The sequence below is a fragment of the Brettanomyces bruxellensis genome, chromosome 3 (genome assembly GCF_011074885.1).
Source record: "Brettanomyces bruxellensis chromosome 3, complete sequence".
Taxonomy (NCBI): Eukaryota; Fungi; Ascomycota; class Pichiomycetes; order Pichiales; family Pichiaceae; genus Brettanomyces; species Brettanomyces bruxellensis.
Genome location: NC_054684.1, coordinates 369,157 through 390,018, shown reverse-complemented (window position 1 = coordinate 390,018; position 20,862 = coordinate 369,157). Strand labels below are relative to the sequence as shown.

At 40.1% G+C, this 20,862-nt stretch overlaps 8 protein-coding genes across 8 annotated transcripts; 5 read left to right on the top strand and 3 right to left on the bottom strand.

Moving 5' to 3' along the window:
* Nucleotides 1-454: 454 nt before the first annotated feature.
* BRETT_000152 (uncharacterized protein) lies at nucleotides 455-988 on the bottom strand (the record flags this gene model as incomplete). Its single annotated transcript, XM_041278724.1, has 1 exon — nucleotides 455-988. The coding sequence occupies one exon, from the start codon at nucleotides 986-988 to the stop codon at nucleotides 455-457; it is 534 nt and encodes a 177-aa protein (XP_041134919.1).
* A 416-nt stretch (nucleotides 989-1,404) lies between these two features.
* Nucleotides 1,405-2,817, top strand: BRETT_000151 (uncharacterized protein; the record flags this gene model as incomplete). The annotated part of the gene is made up of 1 exon (XM_041278723.1): nucleotides 1,405-2,817. The coding sequence occupies one exon, from the start codon at nucleotides 1,405-1,407 to the stop codon at nucleotides 2,815-2,817; it is 1,413 nt and encodes a 470-aa protein (XP_041134918.1).
* A 664-nt stretch (nucleotides 2,818-3,481) lies between these two features.
* PFY1 (profilin, required for normal timing of actin polymerization in response to thermal stress) lies at nucleotides 3,482-4,023 on the top strand (the record flags this gene model as incomplete). The annotated part of the gene is made up of 2 exons (XM_041278722.1): nucleotides 3,482-3,494; nucleotides 3,656-4,023. 2 exons carry the CDS (start codon nucleotides 3,482-3,484, stop codon nucleotides 4,021-4,023), a joined length of 381 nt encoding a protein of 126 aa, XP_041134917.1.
* Nucleotides 4,024-4,680: 657 nt separating this feature from the next.
* On the bottom strand, nucleotides 4,681-5,767 carry BRETT_000149 (uncharacterized protein; the record flags this gene model as incomplete). Its single annotated transcript, XM_041278721.1, has 2 exons — nucleotides 4,681-5,133; nucleotides 5,183-5,767. The coding sequence occupies 2 exons, from the start codon at nucleotides 5,765-5,767 to the stop codon at nucleotides 4,681-4,683; spliced, it is 1,038 nt and encodes a 345-aa protein (XP_041134916.1).
* Nucleotides 5,768-6,865: 1,098 nt separating this feature from the next.
* BRETT_000148 (uncharacterized protein) lies at nucleotides 6,866-9,121 on the top strand (the record flags this gene model as incomplete). The annotated part of the gene is made up of 1 exon (XM_041278720.1): nucleotides 6,866-9,121. One exon carries the CDS (start codon nucleotides 6,866-6,868, stop codon nucleotides 9,119-9,121), a length of 2,256 nt encoding a protein of 751 aa, XP_041134915.1.
* A 90-nt stretch (nucleotides 9,122-9,211) lies between these two features.
* On the bottom strand, nucleotides 9,212-13,150 carry BRETT_000147 (uncharacterized protein; the record flags this gene model as incomplete). Its single annotated transcript, XM_041278719.1, has 1 exon — nucleotides 9,212-13,150. One exon carries the CDS (start codon nucleotides 13,148-13,150, stop codon nucleotides 9,212-9,214), a length of 3,939 nt encoding a protein of 1,312 aa, XP_041134914.1.
* Nucleotides 13,151-13,622: 472 nt separating this feature from the next.
* Nucleotides 13,623-15,170, top strand: BRETT_000146 (uncharacterized protein; the record flags this gene model as incomplete). Its single annotated transcript, XM_041278718.1, has 1 exon — nucleotides 13,623-15,170. One exon carries the CDS (start codon nucleotides 13,623-13,625, stop codon nucleotides 15,168-15,170), a length of 1,548 nt encoding a protein of 515 aa, XP_041134913.1.
* Nucleotides 15,171-18,355: 3,185 nt separating this feature from the next.
* Nucleotides 18,356-20,608, top strand: BRETT_000145 (uncharacterized protein; the record flags this gene model as incomplete). Its single annotated transcript, XM_041278717.1, has 1 exon — nucleotides 18,356-20,608. One exon carries the CDS (start codon nucleotides 18,356-18,358, stop codon nucleotides 20,606-20,608), a length of 2,253 nt encoding a protein of 750 aa, XP_041134912.1.
* Between the last annotated feature and the right edge of the window lie 254 nt (nucleotides 20,609-20,862).

Here is a 20,862-nt window from a genome sequence, read left to right as displayed (position 1 = left end):
TATTTCTGTTGTAAAATTTCCAGAGTGGATACGGTACGTATTATACTGTTCAAAGGCTGAAAGTTATGTACTACTTTTTCTCATGTACTAATCACTAGGATGTTCTATAATCCGGTGTTTTGTTTACTTTTTCATCATGATGCGGATTCATTCACCAAATTTCTCTCACTTGGGCAATTGGGGCAGAGAGAGAAAAAAAGAACAGGAGACGCAGCGCCAATTATATCAGTGCGTAAAAAAAAATTTGATGCACTGCACAGCATTGAACAGGCTTCAGATGAGAAATACTGTAACGTTTGACCATAACTTGGACACTTACAAGCTTTTATAGTTTCAAAGGTTATTTGAACTACATCTACAGTCAACCAAATGATCATAACCGAATAAATAAATAGAATAAATATACTTTCTTTTAAATAAATTGCCATATGCATGCAATTCACCATCTCATAACTTAATGGAATGGATCTTCCCTCTGCTTTCTTGGGCCAACTTCCTCCCAGTTTTGAATCGTGTTAAACTGTGCGTTGCCGTTAAAGCATTGAACCTTTCCTGGAACCTCGGAAATGTGTGTAACATAATTGTTTGCATCGACAACAGGAGTGTCAGCAAACATAGTGTGCAACTTCTCTCTGTCCATAACGCCCTGTCTATAAGAGTCGTAATTAGCCTTTAACTCCTCCAAGGTATTACCCTTCTTAATAATTGTAAGAAGCGAGTCGCCATGATGAGATTCCATATAGCTTTTATTGAAATAATGGTACGCAACAATCACAAACACTGTTCCAAAAAATGTACCCGTGTATCTGTTGAGCACTGACTCGGATTTACTAACTGGCAATCCATGCTTATCGTATCCAACTTGTTCTGACTCTGGAACCTTTTCCCAGTGAACATATCTTCTAGCATTATTGGTCCAGGCTTTCTGCCTCAATGATGAATATAGCGACCTCCTTCCTGCATTTGACAAAGGTCTTATGGAAAACATCATGTGCCAACTTATATCTTAAATAAAGGATGCGATGGGGATAATTGCTTGCAAGTGTAAAGCAATATTTCTATAAAGAATTCTACTGATATGAAGTAGTGATTATCCATCATCCAGTAAGATCCCACTTTCTGCATTTTTGGAGGACAAAAAAGAACGTTATTAATTAAAAAAAAAAAAAAGACGCGCCGATAGAGTCCAATTTCTTTTTTTATTTCTAAATTTTTTTTCATTTGGACAGAGAAGAAGAGAGTGCGTCTCTCGAGTCTTTTTCGTCCTACGTAGTGGAGCAAATCAACATCAATTAATGACAATTCAGGAAGTTGTGGATACAGGCGTCAAAAAAATTATAGAGTGAAACTGGTACGGGAACTTTGCTGGTAGAGCTGAGTTAAAGAAAAGGTATCATATTGAAAATGTCAACGCCATCAGTTCTGCCCTCTCCAGATAAAAAAGATATTGACGAAGCTGGTCCTTCTTCCAAGAAAGATGATTTAAAAGCCACAAAAACCGAAAGCAGCGAGGAAAATATTGCCGATGAAGGCACAACTGATAAAAATGGCAGTGACAACGAAGAGGAGGAGATGGAAGATTTGTTTGGTGGTGAGGACGAAAATGAAGAAGCAACTAGTGACAGCAAAGATGCTGATAACATTGATGCAGTGGAAGAAAGCAACGAGGATGATGAAACAAAGAAGAGTGAAGGGAATGAGGAGGAGGATTTACAAAGAGCCGCTTTGACTCTTTCAAGACATCCAAGATCACATGCACCAATGAATGACGATGTGATCATGTTTAATCTACCGAGATTCATCTCGGTTGATCCTGAACCATTTTCGCCAACAAACTTCGAGGAGCAACTCGAAGAGTTCATAAAGGAAAAAGAGCAGGAAGGAGAGGGATCTAAGGATAGTGCCACCACAAATGGAATTAAGGATTCAATTCAATTTCGGAAGTTACAATTACTCAATACAATTAGGTGGAGATATGCGAAAACACCATCTGGTGAGTTATACAAGCAATCAAATGCTAAAATTATCGAGTGGGAGGATGGAACGATGTCTCTCAAGGTTGGAAATGAGTTTTTTGAAATCAAGTTTAACAGAAACGAGGACAACATTCTTGCATTCCAGGGTGGTCAGGTTTTGATTGGCGCATTTAACGTTAACAAGAGCATCAAGGTTCTTCCACCATCAACAAATTCTATTGCGCACAAGATTTTGGCCAGTACGATTCAGAATAACATGAAACTAAGAAGAACTAGAAAAATCAACACGATAGTGACCAAGGTTGATCCTGAGTTGAAGGCCAGAGAAAACGAAAAGGCACTTCGTGAGATCGAGAAGGCTAGAAGGAAGCAAGATAGCAAGATACAGCAAGCAGAGGAAAAACTCGGAAGGAGAAGTCGCTCACAAACTGCAGGTTCATCTCGAGCACTTGATGATATTGATATCGGTGAAGAAGAGGAAGAGGATGATGATTATTCACCGGTGAGGAGGTCAGGAAAGCATGGGCTCAATGCTGATGGGTATGAAAATGATGATTTTGTTGTTGATGATGAAGATGCGGAGAATGATGAAGGTGAAGAGGAAGAGTCTGCTGAGGATGAAGAGGACAACGAGGAGAAAATCCAGGAAGCTGCGGAAAGATTAAAGAAAGTGAAAGAGGCTGGAAGTAAACTTTACGAGGAGAGACAGTCTGAGCCATCTGCTGGTGAGAAGAGGAAAGGTGAAAAGATAGAGGATGATGATGATGAAGAGGATGAAGATGGTGCGGCAATTGTCAGTAAGAAGAGACGTGTAATTTTGGAGGATGACGATGACGAATAGGATTAGAGAGAGAGAGTAACCATAAATTAAATTTAATGGGGGTTGTATTTTTACAGAATAAAGTCAGTTAAAATTCACACGCTGTAGATGTATCTAAGCAGCTTTTGAGAATATTGCGTAGTTCTGGGTTGAAATTTCCTGCTTTTGCATGCTTTAAAGACTCACCATTTTTCTTTGGGGGAGGGGGGGGAAAAAATGCTCTTAGCGAAGGTGAGAATGTTCTGAACCCTGTGCGAAATTCTGATGCAAAACTGACAGAGGAATTGAGCAATTATTTGTGGAATAATTCACTCTAAATGAAGAATACTTGGAGAATCACTTCCAAACGTAAAATTATGCAAAATTTAATGGTTTGAGCGTAACAATTGGCTGAACAACTAACCCCGCCTAAATCTGGGCGTTCCCACTAAATACCCTCAACACATCCTCACACCAGATTATTTACCAGCGGACTCACCCTTCTTCTCTGCTTCTGCAATTCCATATGTTTACATTCTTCCGGCTTTTTTATTATATATATATTTTTTTTTAGGCGCGCTATAACCCGATTGCCCGACATTTGGATATATTCAGCTTGAATTGCCTCTTATCTGTTTCTTCTTATGGTACAGACCAACATCCCAAACAAGAACATCGTTAATTTCGCAAAAAATTTGATACCATAATGTCGTGGAACGGTAAGTCTCATGAGCAAGGTGTAAATAATGCCTTTTATAATCGGTACTCTTAGGGTTGAATGACTATTGCCTGATGAGATGCATCGATAAAACCAATGTGTGCCTCCCTGTTGAATGTTTATCCATTCTTTTTAACCTCATGAAATACTAACATTTAACAGCATACACTGATAACCTTACTGCCACCGGAAAATTTGATAAGGCTGCCATCTATGGTGCGGACGGATCAGCTGCCTGGGCAAAGACCAATGGTTTTGATTTGCAGCCAACAGAAATTTCAGAGGTGGTTAACGGATACAGCGACGCATCCAACCTTTGGGCATCTGGATTGCACATTGAGGGACAGAAATACTTCTGCATCAGGGCAGATGACAGGTCAATTTACGGAAAGCATGACGCGGAAGGTGTTATGTGCGTTAAGACAAAACAGGCGATCTTGATTGCACATTACCCAGGAGGTGTTCAACCAGGTGAAGCGGCCAAGATTATCGAACAGTTGGCTGACTACTTAATCAAGCAAGGATATTAAAGCAGAAAATGTCATCATTACAGATCAGCCGGCCCATTTTCTTTGTTTTTGTTATATATATATACATATATCTTTTTTGCACCAACTGAAATGAAAGGCCATAATATATGCGGCTCTTGCTAGCATAGTGTAGCCGCACATATCATGGTTCACCTACCACATGTTGAATAAAGCTCTCTCTCTCTTTTATTCTTCCTTTCAGCTTATATAATTGCATCGATTAATGGTCTATATTGGCGTCTTTTGCTCTCAGTACGAGGAGCCACAAAGAGGTTGAAACTTCCATTTCTACAATGTTGTTAAATTTCTCTTCCGTGGGAGAAGGTTCGGAAATGTAATTTTCTGTTATACAAACCACGTCATTTGTGGAAAAGGGAACGCCGTACCTTTAGTGTACTTGTGACAAGCATTTATTAAAAAAAAATAAGACACACTATTGTACCCGGCATTATTTATTATGGTGTACTTTACTTGCAGATGTAAACCTATTAAACGGCAAAGACAGAAATACTCTATGACTGGTTAGAATAATGGAGCAAAACAACCAAAATAATAAACAGGCAAACTAGCAGAAACAAGAATAAGAGACATGCATGACCCACTGGGAACCAAAAAAATATGTAAATTGTCATATATGAGCTACTGACAGGCAATCAATCAGATAATTGCATCCATTTTACCAAATATGTCTATCACACCGGCGACAATCTCCATTGCCAATGGATCAATCTTCTCTTTCTCTATTTCTGCCTGAACTTCCTTGTAGAGGTTCGTACCGATTTGGGAAGATCCCGGCTTACTTGAAAATGGATACGTACTGTATTCACTAAGCAGTTCATCCGCACGTACAAAGGCCTGATCTCTGGCATCAAAATCAAGATCCACAAGCACATTCTCAAGGACATTGGCAGCACAGCAACCAGTGACAAGACAGATTGACCTTATGTACTTGGCGCCCACAGTCTCAGGGAAGAACTTCTCGTCATACTCAATGATGAAAGTACGATTGGTTAGCATCGAAAGAATTCTGCTGACTACTCTCCTTTTAGCAGTAGGGTCCTGAATAGGATGTGTGGCCATATCGAAAAGAAGAAAACTCTTTCTCTCGGTCTTTTAAAACGCCTTTATCAACTAGACCTTTTGCTAATCTTTCTCGGACCTGCTTTAACTGGTAGTTCATTTTCATCAAGTTCCACGTCTCTCCACTAAGTAGGTCTATCCAATCGGCAACGCTGAGGTGAGAATCATCATTTTTGATCAATTTTAAGGCCTCATCAAGTAAAGTTTCACCAGTCATGGTGGAGTCAATGCATTCAATCAACCGATCCGGAAGATCGAATCTTCTTCTAGCCGGGTCATTCACCATACGGATTCTGCCTCGAAGTGCCAACTCCATTAGTATCATTCCCCTAAGTGCGTACGATATATTGTCATTCCAGAAAGACAAATACCCCTCCTTATCTTTTAGGCCTACTAGAAGAACTTCCTCCATAAGTGTAAGCAATGGATACCTCAGGTCCTTTGAACTATCAACAATATCCTCCGGATCATATGCAATCTTAGTGTCACTTCTATCGTTTATCACACTTGAGCTACTTGCATTGGGAGCTATCCCATTTCTAATTTTTGACAGACTCTTACGCTCTTTTAGCTTCAACTCTTCCTCCTCAGCTGCGGAATTATCAGAACCGTCGGCTTTATCTTTGCTAATAACGCGGCGCCGGCGGGACAACTTTGATGACATTACGACACAATTGATTTTCCGTGTACACTTGTAGTCTGTATTTCTTGAATGCTGTTTCTAAATTTTTGTGTCGCACGGATCACACCAGAAAGGTACCACTATGAAGATGGAAACTTTCCTGATAATCAAACGTTGCAACCTTATCTGACTCTGACCAGATCAAACAAATGATATTCAAAATTCCTAATTATTAAAATTCAACGATACAGGGGGAATCTTGGGCCATTACCATGTCCGATTTAGTTTTATGGGGCTCGGCTGAGTGCAATTGGGAATGGGCGACATGAAATGTCAATGTGAAGTTTTTTGGAATCGATCGCATTAGGGGGAAGGAAAATGAACAGAAAAAACACGAAACTGCTTGCGGATCTGTGCCATTGGACGAAAGTACTCGGCATGGGGACGAAAAAGAAAAGTGAAATCCCAATCTTCAGAACCAGCACGAGGAGGGGTAGAAAGAAAGAAAGTACAAAAAAAAATCAAAAAAAATTACAATCAAATCTAGTGTTGAGAAGTAATCAACACGTTATAATACATGGTACTATTAGTACCTGATTATATCAGCATATGAGTTAAGTGAAATAGCTTCGTAAGATAATAGCCGATGTTTAAGTACAGAACAATGTCCGCAATTTTCTTGTGTCCTAAAAGTATATGTCCTTTACTCAGAATTTGATTTTATAACAAACTGCAGGTTTTGGGAAAGGACTATTTGCGAAAAAATTCGGATACGATATAAATGATAAGATTACACATAGGTCAAGGAGCAAAACTGTAGATACATCATCAATAACTCCCACACCACAAACTTAACTACACATCAAAACATCAATACGAATATATGTAATATGAACTGCTGAAACCCTTGCTAACTGGTTGATCGGTCGGTCGGCCTCTTTCCTCCGCTCTTAATCCCACGTTAATCTTACGCTATTTTTCTTCCGAGGAGTTTCCATCTACAGTGCAAAATTTCACGCTCCAAAGAACAACCAACTCTTTGAGCACTTGCCGATATATTATTTACTCTTGGTTTTTTTGCTATACCTTTCTGCCTTGAATCAACCAGCAATGAGAATTGGTTTTTCCATAGAATTTTAAATGTCGACGAACAACAAAGGGAATAATCCGCCGAGAGCAAACCTCCGGCAGAAAGTAGAGGTTTTAGATTATATGGCTGAGCATCCAGCACTCTCACAGAGAAATGTGTTGGCCCACTTCAAGGAGATGCATAAATTTAGCATTTCTCAAGCAACACTTTCCACATGGAAATTAAAAGAACCCGAGATTCGGAAACAGTATTCAGAGCATCCAAATCTTGAGGAGTATCGAAGGCAGCCCGTATTCAAACATCCAGAAGTCACCAAGGCTGTAAGCGACTATGTAAGCAAGATGGCGAAGAATGGGATTCTTATCACCAATGAACTAATTAGAAAAGCGTTTGAGCGGTATTTAATCGAATACGGATATTCGCCTAAGGCAAGTTGCGGGATGATCTCGGCTTTTAAAAAGAGAAATGCCATTAAGCGGGGTCGCATGTTGGAAATTCCAGGCAAATATAAAGCTAAGAGCATAAATTACAAAGAGGATGATCCAAACAAGCCAAATCAGACAAAGGTGGCTTCAAAAAATTCGAAGTATCCTGAAATCCAAACAATTGTGCCTTCTGTTGAAGTTGATGATTTACTAAATTCGGCTTCCACTTCGGATGATTCTTCTCAAGTAGCTGAAAATAAAGCAGTAACGGCTTCTTCGTCATTTTCTCAGTTATCCGGCAATGATCCAGAATTTGACATTAATTTTGAACAGTTTCTAAAAGCAAACAAGGGAGTTGGATTCAACACAAGGTTAATTCATTCAGATGATCGCTTTCCGACTACGATTCCTGGCGTCGGGTCTTTTACTCAAAATAGCTATTTGGGAAGTCTTCTTGGCTCGAGTTATGATTCTGAATTTCAAAACGATCAATTAGTTTCAAAGACCGGAGAAATACCAATTACATCAAATTTGAATAATTCAAACTATTCAGGTGGACTTAGAGGTGAAGATCATTTAAATAGTTCGACATCTCAGAGTCTTGATGGATCAATACAACATGCTATACCATTAACATATGAAAACACAACAGATAGAAGACCTTTGGGCCCATTTGATATTTCAGCCAATTCACCTGAAGCAAAGCGTGCACGCATATCAGGTTATGAGGAAAAGAAGTCTGATGATGAATCAAAAAAACTACCCTACTATCCAACATATCAATCTCCAATGCAGTATGGTGGAGATATCTATGAACGTCACAGGAGACCGTATATTTTGGAAAACTTTGCATGTTCCAGAACCTCACGTCCAAACTCGGAAAAAGCCGAGAAGATACTAGAAAATATCACGGATGGTTACGTTACAATATATAACTCCGGAACGTCAGCTATAATGGGAATACTTTCGTACTTGAACCCCCGCGTTGTCTGTATAAACAACTCAGGTTATCAGGGAACCCATCAGGTTATAAATCTTCTTTCTAAACTCACTGGTTTGAAAAAAAGAAATCTTGAAGAAACAGATCAACTAGTTCCAAAATCCGTAATTCTTTTGGAAACTCCAATGAATCCAGAAGGATATCTTCTCGACATAGAAAAGTTTGCAAAGTTGGCGCATGATAAGCAGTCATATCTCTTAGTGGACTCTACTTTAGCACCTCCACCTCTTCAGTTTCCATTCAAGTTTGGTGCTGACTACATAGTTTATTCTGCTGTGAAATATTTAGCCGGCGTTTCTGATTTGAGTGCTGGATTCGTTGTTTCGAAGCTCAAAACAGATAAGGCTGCACTGCACAAAGAGAGATTTGCCTTGGGAACGAATATTGCGAACTTTGATTCATTTTTGCTTCTCAGATCTCTTCGCACATACAAAATGAGAATTCTTACACAATGCTCCAATACAAAGAAGGTGGTTCATTACTTAAAGAAGCATTTGAATAAGTACTCAGGAGTTGTTACCAAGTTGCACCATTCATCTCTGCAGACTAATAGTAATTGCTTCCAAACCCAATTGAACAGCTGCTATAATCCTGTGTTTGCTTTAGAGTTTAAGGCCAGGAGGTTGGCCGAAGCTGTACTAACAAGATTTAATTTTCTCAGCAACAATCCAAATCTAGAAGGCGGTGAAACATTGGTGGAGCTTACCTTTAAAAATCCAAATTTTGTTGATTCGCAGGTCGATCACGAAACTAGAAGTAATTTATTAAGATTCAGCATAGGCTGTGAAGACTATATTGACATCATTAGGGATATCAATCAGGCACTTGAAAGTGTCAAAGACTCTTCAGTCAGTTCACGCCATCTACGCGAGGCGTCCTGAATTTCGTTGGCATTACTAGATGCGTGATTATATGCTATATACAAATTCTTGTCATATCCAAAAAAAGTCGTAAGAACAAAGTTGCTCATCTTAGTCGAGAGCATCAACCAAGTTTTCAATAATTTCCCTTTTGACAGGCTCTATTTCATCCTTGAACCCATCCTTCACAAAAGCAAGGTAATATGGTGTGGCCCTATTTGATGTACTAAAGTCAAACACCTCCTCCATAGGCACTTCACTGACGATTTCATCGTTATATTTTCGGAACATACCTGTCTCCGGATCCTTTATATATATCCAATAATGTCCATACGATGCTTCGCCACGGTGTATAAATATAGCAAATATTGAATAACCAATCGACTTCAAATCAGCAAACTGCTTAGAAATCAGTGATTCCAAGCTTTCAACTTTAGAGTTTATTTCAGCTAACTCTTTATCTATTTTCTGCTGTTCATGCTCTAATATTTGGAGCGTATTTTCGTCGACCAAAACACCAACTTGATTTATAATATTGGACTGTAAGAATTGCCTGGTAGATTCTAACACATCCTTCGGACCTAAGCCCATATCGTCAACCTTCGTGAGAACAGCTTTTCTTCTCTTCAAGGACTCAAGTTCTCTGCGCCAATGAAACACACTTTCGCGCTTATTAACTATACTTTGGTCATCAGTATCCATGTATCTATCCATGTATAACTTTTCTCCAAATGGTATTGGCTCGGTAGATTTGACTGGCATCAACCTCACACGATCAAACTGTACACGCTGAATTTGTATTTGCAAGATGCTTGGTAGCTCAGTAATCGTTAGGGATCTCTTAACTTCCTCATTTTCCAATTCTAACAAATCCTCTGTGAAGTACGTATCCAAAGCATCGTATATGTCTTTAGGATGATCACCAATATTCACTATAAGATTCAGAAAGCGTTCTATTTTGGTTCTAGGTTTATTACCAGGCTTTGCCTTTCTTGCCTGTACATCATATGGAATTAATGTTTGCTTGGTCTTTCCATAGAAAAGCTTCTTAACACTATCAAGCTGTTCATTTGATTCATCCAATTCATCAGGGTTCAGTGCACATTCAATTTGGGAAAGAACATTTGATATGCACTCAGTGACATCTTGTTGCCTGCCCAACTCAAACGCATTCTCAATTTGATCATAACCAATCTGTGCAACCGCTAATGTGTTCAACATTCCATTGGAACAGGCATTAATTTCACTTTCGGATTCATCACCAGTATCCATAACATCGGATTCATCCCCGCTTTCATCCTCAGATGACAAATTCTGACCAGGCTCCTCTTTATTCTTATTCATTTCATTCTCATTCATACTCCCAACTTTCTTTTCCTTTTTTCCATCTTCTTCTGGAATGTCAAAATCATCTTCATTTATGACAGACTTCACGGAATCCGTTACTTCACCGACATTTCCGTCACCACCAACATTTTCCTCATTGTTGTTGTTGCCCTTACCATGAGAATTATCAGGTGAAGGATAATTAAATTCGACCTCAGATTCAATAGGGCTAAAAGCCAAGTAGGCCAATTCTCTAGTTGGTGTAACACATCTGCTATTGGCATGTATCATTGTGTAATACAAGTTTTTCAACTGATACATAAATTGATAAGATCTTTCTGTCTCTTTATATCTCACCACTCTTCCACCGATTCTTCTGATTTTATAGTTCGGATCCTTTCCAAACAATTCTGGAGTTAATATCTTATCAAAGTCTATCGTGAGATTTCGAATTGGCTTAATAACAAAGTAATATTGAAGCAAACTGTTCAAGTAACAAGTATTTCCAATATTATTCAAACCGGTAGGAATTTTATCTATTGGCAAAAGTGCCAGATTGATAATTCCTGTTGCTAGAAAGTTTTCAATCAACTTTGAGTTTCTTGCCTGACCTATCACCTTCAGCGATGTCCATGTCCGTTGAAAGTTAAGCTTGGTTTCCATGTTAATCCTCTCTTGAAAAATTCGGATCAAAGATGAATCACTTGCATACTTATCGGCACCTAGATTCTTTATGGCTTCATCAAATGTAATACTACCCAACGAGAAGTTTGGCATATTCGTATCAATATAACTCATTAACAGCATACTTCGTCTATCAATTGCTATTGCAATCAATGCACGTGAATAACGTGCATCGTAATAATTCGACTCTTCAGCCTTTAGTTGATATGCTGTAATAAGAACATCATCATCAACACTTGGACTTGTATCCAATGTAGAGTATGCTTCATTCAAGTCATGCATAGGTTCTGTATCTAAATATATCTTTATAACGGAACTATCTCTATATGTTCCAATCTTTTCCAATCCACTCCTATAAGAAGAACTTTCCGCTGGTGACTTGCTAAGAACAAGATGATCCTTATATGACGAAATCAATTGCTCATCCGAAATTTCGGCGAAGCTTTTAATACTATTAGGTTCAAAACCAAGCTTTATAAAGCAAGACCTCAACTCTTGGAAACCAATCAATCCTTGTGATTGCAACGTGCTAGCATATATTTGTAGTTCTTGTCCACCGCATGAAGTTGCACAAAATGTAAGAGCATCAAGAAAAATTGGCGTTGCTAACGTATCCAGTGCTACCATTCGGTTGTATAATTCAATCACAAGACCATCTGGATAGTAATTATTTGAGCTCAATGTCGTGAAGCCTTTGTTATACTGATAAAGTCCCCAGTTTGCCCAACATTTCAATTGAGTTTGGAGATCGCTCTCTCCAAACGCCGTAAACAAGGATGTCAAATTTGGATCAACTTTAAACTGCAGATGACCAATGCTTGAACAATTAGGTGATAGCACAGACATAATGTATAAGACCTCCTGTAATGCACGTGTAAAATATTCAGTACAGATATGTTCAAAACCTCCAAAATCATGGAATCTAGGAGGCTCCAATTCAACCTCAGAGCCATCTTCATTTTTTTTGAAAAAGAAGATTCTTAGTAGAATATCTAGATCTAGATGAAATTGCAGAATGGGAGACCGTTCCGGTTTCAAAGTTTTACTATAAGCCGAATCAATATTGTTAAATGGGCCACTTAAAATACGATACAACGTCTTGAGACAGTCTAAAGTTGAAGGAACTTTAACCCGCAAATTTTTATCTGGATGTTCCTTCGTGATTGTGGACATATATGCAGTAAGACGTGATTCAATTTCGCTATTCTCAAAAGCTTTAAATTCCATCTGGGGTATGACAGGTTCACATATTTCAACTCTCAGAATTGTTTTTGTCCCCTCAGATACAAAGTTACCCGAATCCACAATTTTTGGAAGTGATTTCAAAATTATGTTGGCAAGTCTCTTGTCATTTTCGCTTTCACATTTGCTGAACTGTTCCTCGATAGCAGATTTATCTAATATAAGATCTTTCTTGTCCTCAGGTGTCAACTGATCATCACTAAATCCATAAAACTTGTGCTTAAAATGCAACTCATTTTCCGGGCCCTTTATTTTCACAACGAAATGAAACATTGGATCATTCGGTATGCCATTGCATGAAGTGGGAACAATTAATCCTTCAAATGTTCTAAGCTTATACCCATCAGCAAGTTCACACGATGAGTCCAAATTCACATAATCAACATTCGCATTTAGAGTTACGAGCTTATATTTTGGATGGCAAGATGATAATTGAATGTACTCAGTTAACCTGTCGGCATATTCCATAGATGGCACACTTAGAATTCCGGAGAGTTTGTCAAAAAGGAAATATGGATCAACTCTTATATCGTCCAGAATCCGGTCAGTTGTCTTGAAAAGTGATGCCTGGCCCAACACATAATGCTTGTATGACTCCGTGTTCGTTCTTTTCTGTGATTGAGATTCATCTGATGGCTTATTGTCCTTGTCAGTAGCATGATCATCAAAATCAGAGCTAGACAGAGCAATATCCTCCGATGAAGAGCTTCTTTCTGCTGCTTTGCGACTATTAATACTGATCTCAGAATCGGGTGACACAGTATGCTCCTGCAAATCTGTGGATTGGTCTGGTGACATCCGTATGCTTTATTTATAATTGAATGTGGGAACCTGAGAAGATGGTTGTGTGCAGATGCGATTAAAAATGCTAACTGGCAGGTTGATGCTTTATTCACCAGTAAGAGCAATTGAGATTATATCCAATGGACTATCCTAAAGGGGCAATGTAGTAAAATAACAAAAATGGAGATTAATTGAGTGGATTAGAAACCTCAATGTCGGTAGTACCGTATTTCTTTCGACACTGTAGAGCCTAAATTTGGAAACGACTTCTTTTGGCAGGGAGGGCTATTTTTTTCTATTCCTTATTTTATTTTATTATTTTTTCCTGCTTACGAACATCAGTATGTGAAAAATTTATTTGGTGCTGGGATGTATCAAAGTGATACATTTCCGTATCATAATAATTACCATGAGAGTGTTCAGTTGCTTTCACCCGGCAGAATGGAACAGGATATTCAACAGATAATCTTTGAACTCAAAGGCTGAAATGGGTCTCTCAGATTGGTTGTCCAATCTAGGGGCAAGCTTTTCTCAGGATGATGCAAACAGTCCGCCCCAAAAACAACAATCGAAAACAATCGAGGGGAAAATCGAAAAACCTACAGTGAGTGATATAGCAATGTACAATTTTAATCATGCACCAAGTGATGCTGAAAACATCAATGCATCCGGCAAAACTGGTGGAATAGGAAGGGGTGGTACGGCTGCAGGTATTCCGGTGGAAGGAGCCGAGGTTTTAGGAAGTGAAGTGGACAAAAAAGCAGTATCAGGATCAAATGCACTTTCAAAATTGATATCCACCAATCCATACTTCATGGCCGGTGGTGGCTTGATGGTTCTTGGAGCCGGATTTGCGGTGCTGAAACGAGGTGTCACACTACTGGCACAGCTTGCTCGAAAGAGGTTATTGGTCAATTTAGAGATAAGAAACAGTGACAAAGCATATTTGTGGTTTTTGAAATGGATGGCTCAATATAAAGGGCGAGTGTCTAGGCAACTAAGTGTGCGGACAACATTTGTTGAACATCCGAATGGGTCCGTCACAACAGGATTCTCGTTTGTGCCTGGACCCGGAAACCATTGGTTGAAATATAAAAAGGCTTGGTTTTACGTGAAGAGGCAAAGATCCGAGCGTATTCACAATTCAGGACAACCTATGGAGACAGTAACAGTGACCACATTGTTTCGGGATAGATTCTTGTTGGCAGCTATATTGGATGAGGCTAGATCTATGGCCATGGAAATGAACCAAGGAAAGACAGTTCTTTTCAAGTCGTGGGGCCAAGACTGGCGTCCTTTTGGAAAACCTCGTAAGAAACGGCAGATGGACTCGGTGATTTTGGATAAAGGGATCAAGAAGTTGATCGTGAAGGATGTACAAGAGTTTCTTAAATCAAGTACCTGGTACGACAAACGTGGGATACCATACAGAAGAGGATATCTTCTTTACGGTCCGCCAGGGAGTGGAAAAACTAGCTTTATACAGGCTCTTGCAGGGGAGTTTGATTATAATATCGCAATTATGAATATAAGCGAGCGGAACTTAACCGATGACAGATTGGCATACTTGATGAACAATATTCCGGAACGGACTATTCTTCTTTTGGAGGATATCGATGCTGCATTTAACAAGCGGGAGCAAACAAATAACCAAGGATATGTTTCAGGAGTCACTTTTAGTGGACTCTTAAATGCATTGGATGGCGTTGCCTCTGCTGAAGGTGTTCTTACATTCATGACAACTAATCACCCAGAAAAACTAGATCCTGCAATGATGAGGCCAGGTAGAATAGATATGAAAATAGAGATTGGAAATGCTACGGATTACCAGGTGAAGCAGATGTTTATGCGGTTTTATGATAAGGAAGAGGAAAGCGAGACATTCCTCAAAAGATTAAAAGAGCTTGGCTTACCATATATTAGCACAGCACAACTTCAGGGCTTATTTGTACAGTTTAAAGACAGTTCTAAGGGCGCCATAGATAATATTGACATCCTCAAGACACCAAGGTTGAATAACTTTTTCTACGAATAACTAACTAGTTTACTTGGTGATGGTTAATTATTTATAAAGACGACGTGTATATAAGATAATGTACGTGCTATCAAAGACGTATATTAAGTCAAAAAGTATAGTAAAGACATATGGTGATAAGTAATAGCAAAGACTGGTATGACCAGTGACAAGGAATTAGTTGATATATTTGGATTAACAAGGCTTCTCTCTCGTTCTTATTGTGTTGTAGTGAGCATTAAAAGGCATCACATCAAACTTAGACATTTAACCCCGAAACCTTTTTAGTATCTCGCCCTTAGACTTGAGCAAATGCTTCGTCAATATTTCAGAGCTGGCGTCTTGTGTTGATAGTAAATCGGCCTTTTTCAAAAGAGCGTTTAGAAAACGTAAGTAGTTCAAGTATAGAAGCAGGTCAACATTTTTTTGAATTTTGATATGCGAAATGTCATTTAAGACTTTTTTTTGTTTCCTTAAGGCTCTGGTGTGAATCTTGACCATTATATTACTCTGCTTACAACCCTGACAGGCAGGAGTAAATTCAAAAGAAGATAACGGGAAAACGAGTAAAACACCTTTATCAAGTTCAATGTCAACAATACCGCGCTTTAAAAATTAAAAAAAAAACTCCTTCTTCCTCATGGAAAAACTGGATATAATGCCGGGTACGGTTTTAACCGACTATTTAACATACAACGAAAGTAAAAATATGTGACGATATTTTCTCCGACGACAGTTCGAAGACTCCTAAAATAAAGGCAGATCCAACATATATTCTCATGTTGGTATTATTCAAATGCTAACTATGTATTATCTCGGAGTCCTTGTTGTTCACTTAGTGCCCGAACTACCTCTTGACGGAAAATTCTGCTCCTTAAAATCTGTAGAGTGAATTATCTCCTGTCAACCTTCCAACAGACAACATGTCAAAAAACGCACCAGATGAAATAATCAGTCGAAAAAACATGTGAAAATGCCGAGGAAACAGACGAAATAGGAAAGAGAAAGCAATGACGAGTTTCTACAGCGTTCAAACGAACCACATAACCGTGGTAACATAAAATTTATTATTGCTGTGTATTCTAACAGGTACTGAATGTAGACGTCATAGTTTTCGTCGACCCTTGAAAATACTACCGGAACAATCACCAGATATAAGGCAAGCGAAGAAAAAAGAACACACACTATTGGCATAACATGGAAAAAAACTTTTACTGTGTGAACTTCCAATTGGGGAAAACAAGTTTATGCATGAGATCAAATTACAAATACGGGGGCGTTTTACGGTTGGAAAATAACGGAGTGATCAGGCAAGTGAAGCCGAAGATATGCAAACGATGAAATTTATCGAAAAATAATTTGCACTCCCAGCATAATAATACAATCTGTAACAGAATCTAGAAAAGCAAATAATTAGCAATAAAAGTGTGCGTGTTCTTTTCTATTTCTTTATTACAAGCCCCATACCGGTAGTGCCTTGACAATAATAACCGTTGGGAAATATTTTATCTTCATACAGCGAATGTAATCTGAATAAGCAAAATTATTGCAGCTTTTCAAACATAATGCGCGTATAACGCGCCTGGCAGCTATGAATAACAAATACTTTATAGGAAAAATAGCCAAACTCTATTCAATAGTATAAATAAAAAAATTTACAGCAGACAGAATTTCTTATTATAAGAGTCTGTTACTTACCGTCGCTTTACTTTTTTTTTATCGTTATCATCCGTTTTCATTCCATTCAATGATTCCATAGACAATGCTTTTCTGCCTTTCAATGTAAAATTTGCGATTCTATCTATTTAAACCTGCATCAATTGATACTCGCTCTTCTAGTCTTATTTGCCTAGAATACTCGAAAGTTTTCGACACCGTTCTTAGCAAGAAAAAAATAATATTCTTATAAGAATGTGCTTGTTAAACAGTTGTGTATACTCATGTAGGTACGGCTTCAAATGAAAATAAAATAATTGTATATTTTTTTGTTTGTCCGATTTCTTTAAATAATATGTTAACTAATATAATTTTCTCCATATTACTCGGAAAAGACCTGCACAAATAAAACTTTTTTTTTGTTTTTTTATCCTTTTCCAATAGTATTTGCTGTCCGTCGGCGATCGTTTAAGCGCTATTGAGGCTTTGATGCGCAGACCCCTAATGTTTGCATTATGCAATGCTAAAATACAATTCGCAAGGATTAAGTGGTGTGTTCTTTTCTGGCTGACCCCTTGAATATTCCTATAGATTCTTGTAAAGTTCGTCAAAAATATTCCCGGCCTAAATGTAAAGGGGAGAAGGGAGCACAAGGAAATAAAAAAGAAAATAACCGTAAAAACGAAGGTAAACAATTAGTCTTGCATGGTACTCTCAGATACATGCAAGAGTATTCATTTGGTTATGTTGAGAAAACAATCCGGTGAACTCGCTGCTGAGCATAATTATTTTTGGGAGGTTTGCTTTCCCTTTACATAATAAACCTACATATTAATTGTCATCACTATTATTTCATGTTTTCTTTGATATTGCAGTGAGTGAACCTATGATAGAGAAGGGTGTGGGATTCAATTTCTCCACCTCTAGTACAAAAAATTGGGGTTCCTTTCGTATTCGTCGATATATATATATCCAATTTTTTTTCATTATCTTGAGGCCTGCACATCTTTCTCTACGTATGTAAATTTAAAAGTTGTCCGGACACTTACCACACTTTCTAGCCATTTACTTATACAGCGTCACATAGCCGAGTGTTAGAGGGTCCAGACTATTATCATTATTATTGGTTGACAATTCCGCCCTCATCTTTGCAAGTGAAAGCCAGAAAAGAGATTTAATATAAATTCTGGTTCGTATTATCTTTATATACATTTTGACATCAATATATATGATCGAGGCAACAATAGTTACCAAAAGAATCATATACATGTGCATTATTATTAGTACGCCTGCTTTTGCATTATTTCTCTGCTGATCGATTCACTTCAATTTTTAACTACCACTTAATCCGTTTATTTTATTTTTTATTTCACTTTTATTTTTTATTTCACTATTTTTCAAGCTTTTTTTTTTTTTTTTTTTTTTCCTGCCCCTCTCTCTTTTTCCATATATTTTTTGTCGACCCTCAAATTTCCTGACGACTGCACAACTTATTGGTAGAGAAATACACGACCAGACAGGGATCGAAGGTCATCCGGTCTCATTAACACATGTCACAGCTATATGAAGGAAATACTTCCCTTCACGAGCAAACCACGCCGATACCAAAAGAGCCGGCAGATGGGAGCTCAGTGCTGGCTGAGAGCAAGAATGCTACAAAAGACCAAGTAACAGTGGTAAAGAAGGAAGATTCAGATATTAACGAGAGTGAAGAATTAGGACAGGATGGCGAAGAAAAGGATACGGGCACAAAAGAACCTTCAGGGTATGCATTGTCCGCCCTAAAAAAACAGGAATATAAGTGGAAGTCATACAGCCAAAAGACAGACCAGAGACATGGAAGCTTTATTGGGATAGCCAAAGACAAGAAACTCCAGACGTCATCATTTGTGCACAAGCTATACTCGATGCTTGAGAACACGGAACTGGATGACGTGATATGGTGGCACACGGACCAGTGTTCGTTTTTCGTCTCGCCAACCGAGGAGTTCACCAAGGTGCTCAGTGTTTATTTCAAGCATGCCAACATAGCTTCTTTCATTAGGCAGCTCAACATGTACGGATTCCACAAGGTGAGCGACGGCTCGACGCCCGGCAGTGGTAGCAGGCTTTCCGTTGCAAGTTCCTGCGGAACGAGCGGTAAGGGACAGGATGGAAAGCCAGATGGTGAGAAGGGGGATAGCAGTAAGCGAGAAGTTGCACTATCGTCCACGGATAACTCCGAGAACGGGTCTGCAGCGTCGTCGAGAAAAACTTCGACGTGCTCCGTGGCAAACACACCGGCAGTCTGGGAATTCCGGCATTCATCAAGTATATTCCGCCGAGGCAACGTTGAGGGCCTTGCGATGATCAAGAGACGGAGCTTCAGGAATACAAACGCCGGCAAAGAGGTCCACAGCATCAAAATTCCGTACTACCCGGCGGCTCAAGAGAACACGCTGCTGACACAGGCCTTTCTTCCCCGGAGGAGACACACTGCATCCGGTGCCATGCCCAGTGCAAGCGTTGCAGGTGTTGCAGGTGCACGTTTGAGCACGAGTGTCCGCAACGGCAACTTCGATGCACAGTTCCAGAGGATCCAGCAGCAGCAGGTCCAGCATTACGGCGAGGCGACGGCCAGCCAGAACGAGATGATGCAGATGCTTTCGCTGCTGACACACTCGAACGACGTGATTAGAAACGAGCTTCTCAACGCCAACTACGACGCTGTGAGCATCGTGTACACGTTGAAGGAGCTGGCGGAGACCGTTCTGCACACGCTGGAACCCGGGTCGAAGCCCGGTGGTGCCGTGTCAGGCTTGTGCACCCGTCTCGATGAGTTGCACGGCAAGATATTGGACCGCTGTGCGTCCAGGGATACAGTGCTCAGGGATATGCTCGAGCAGCAGAAGAGGATTGCACCTCTGCCATTGGCGATGCCGGTTCAGATGCCTCAGCAGGTGCAGAAAGCACAGAAAGCACAGAAACAACAACAACAACCCTCTCGACCGCTCACACTGAGAAACTCGGCCCCAGGCCCAGCAGTGCCCTACAACATACCCCCAAATCCAATACCGATGACGACATATGCCACATTTCCACCGCCGGCATACGGGCCCCAGCTGTACCGGTACCCGGGTGCCCCCCAGCAGCCTCTCTACTACCAGCCGGGCCCACCTTTGCAGCCGTACTACGGGCAGCCCCCGGTGGCAGTGGGCCAGATGGGCCAGCCGCAGAATGCGGTCCAGCCGGGATTGCAGGCCTCGCAGGGTGCCCAGCGGCCCATTCTCCACAAAGACATACGATACAGCGTTTCCTCTAACAGGTCAAGAAACCCGTCTGTGTTCGACCCGCTCCAGCCTCTGCCATACGGCCAAATGGCCTCCGCCGCCAAGAATGGCCTCTCGCAGAGGCCCCTGGTGGCAGCCCACGCCACCCCGGGGTCCGCCTCACAGTCCCGGGGCTCGCCCCTTCGCAAAAGATCCTCTTCGGCCACCTCTCAGGCCTCCTCGTTGCCCGGTGAGGCTCCCAGGCCAGCCCCTGGCTTCCCGAGCCACAACGCACAACGTGGCCCGTCGCAGACTTTAGCCCCGGCAGAGAAGTCTTTGTATGGAAGCATAAGCTCGGACCAGTCCAAGCCGGTCGCCCAGTCTAGAAGCAACTCCGTGGAATCGGCCCGTTCTGCCAGTGGTGGCCACACTGTTTATTCGTTGCTCAACCATGATGAAGGGGGGCTGATCTCCACCACCCAGCCCACCACACCTTTGAAAAGATCGTTTGACGCCTCCAGTCAGCGTAAACAGTCCAAACGCATAAAGTCATGATTTGATATATACCACTGTATTATACATTTGCGATGATGCCTGATGCTTTGCTAATCTGTGTGTGTCATACGTTATCTACTCTACTTTTTTTCTTTTTTTTTTTTTTTTTTGTCAATACTGCTCCTGGCTCTCGGTATTCATCATTTTTAGAATAAAGGAAAAAAAAAAAATTACATTCTGCTTAGCGCTTGATACTACCACATACTGGGATATAACGATGTAATATCATCATTATGTAACTCTATGTACAAAGT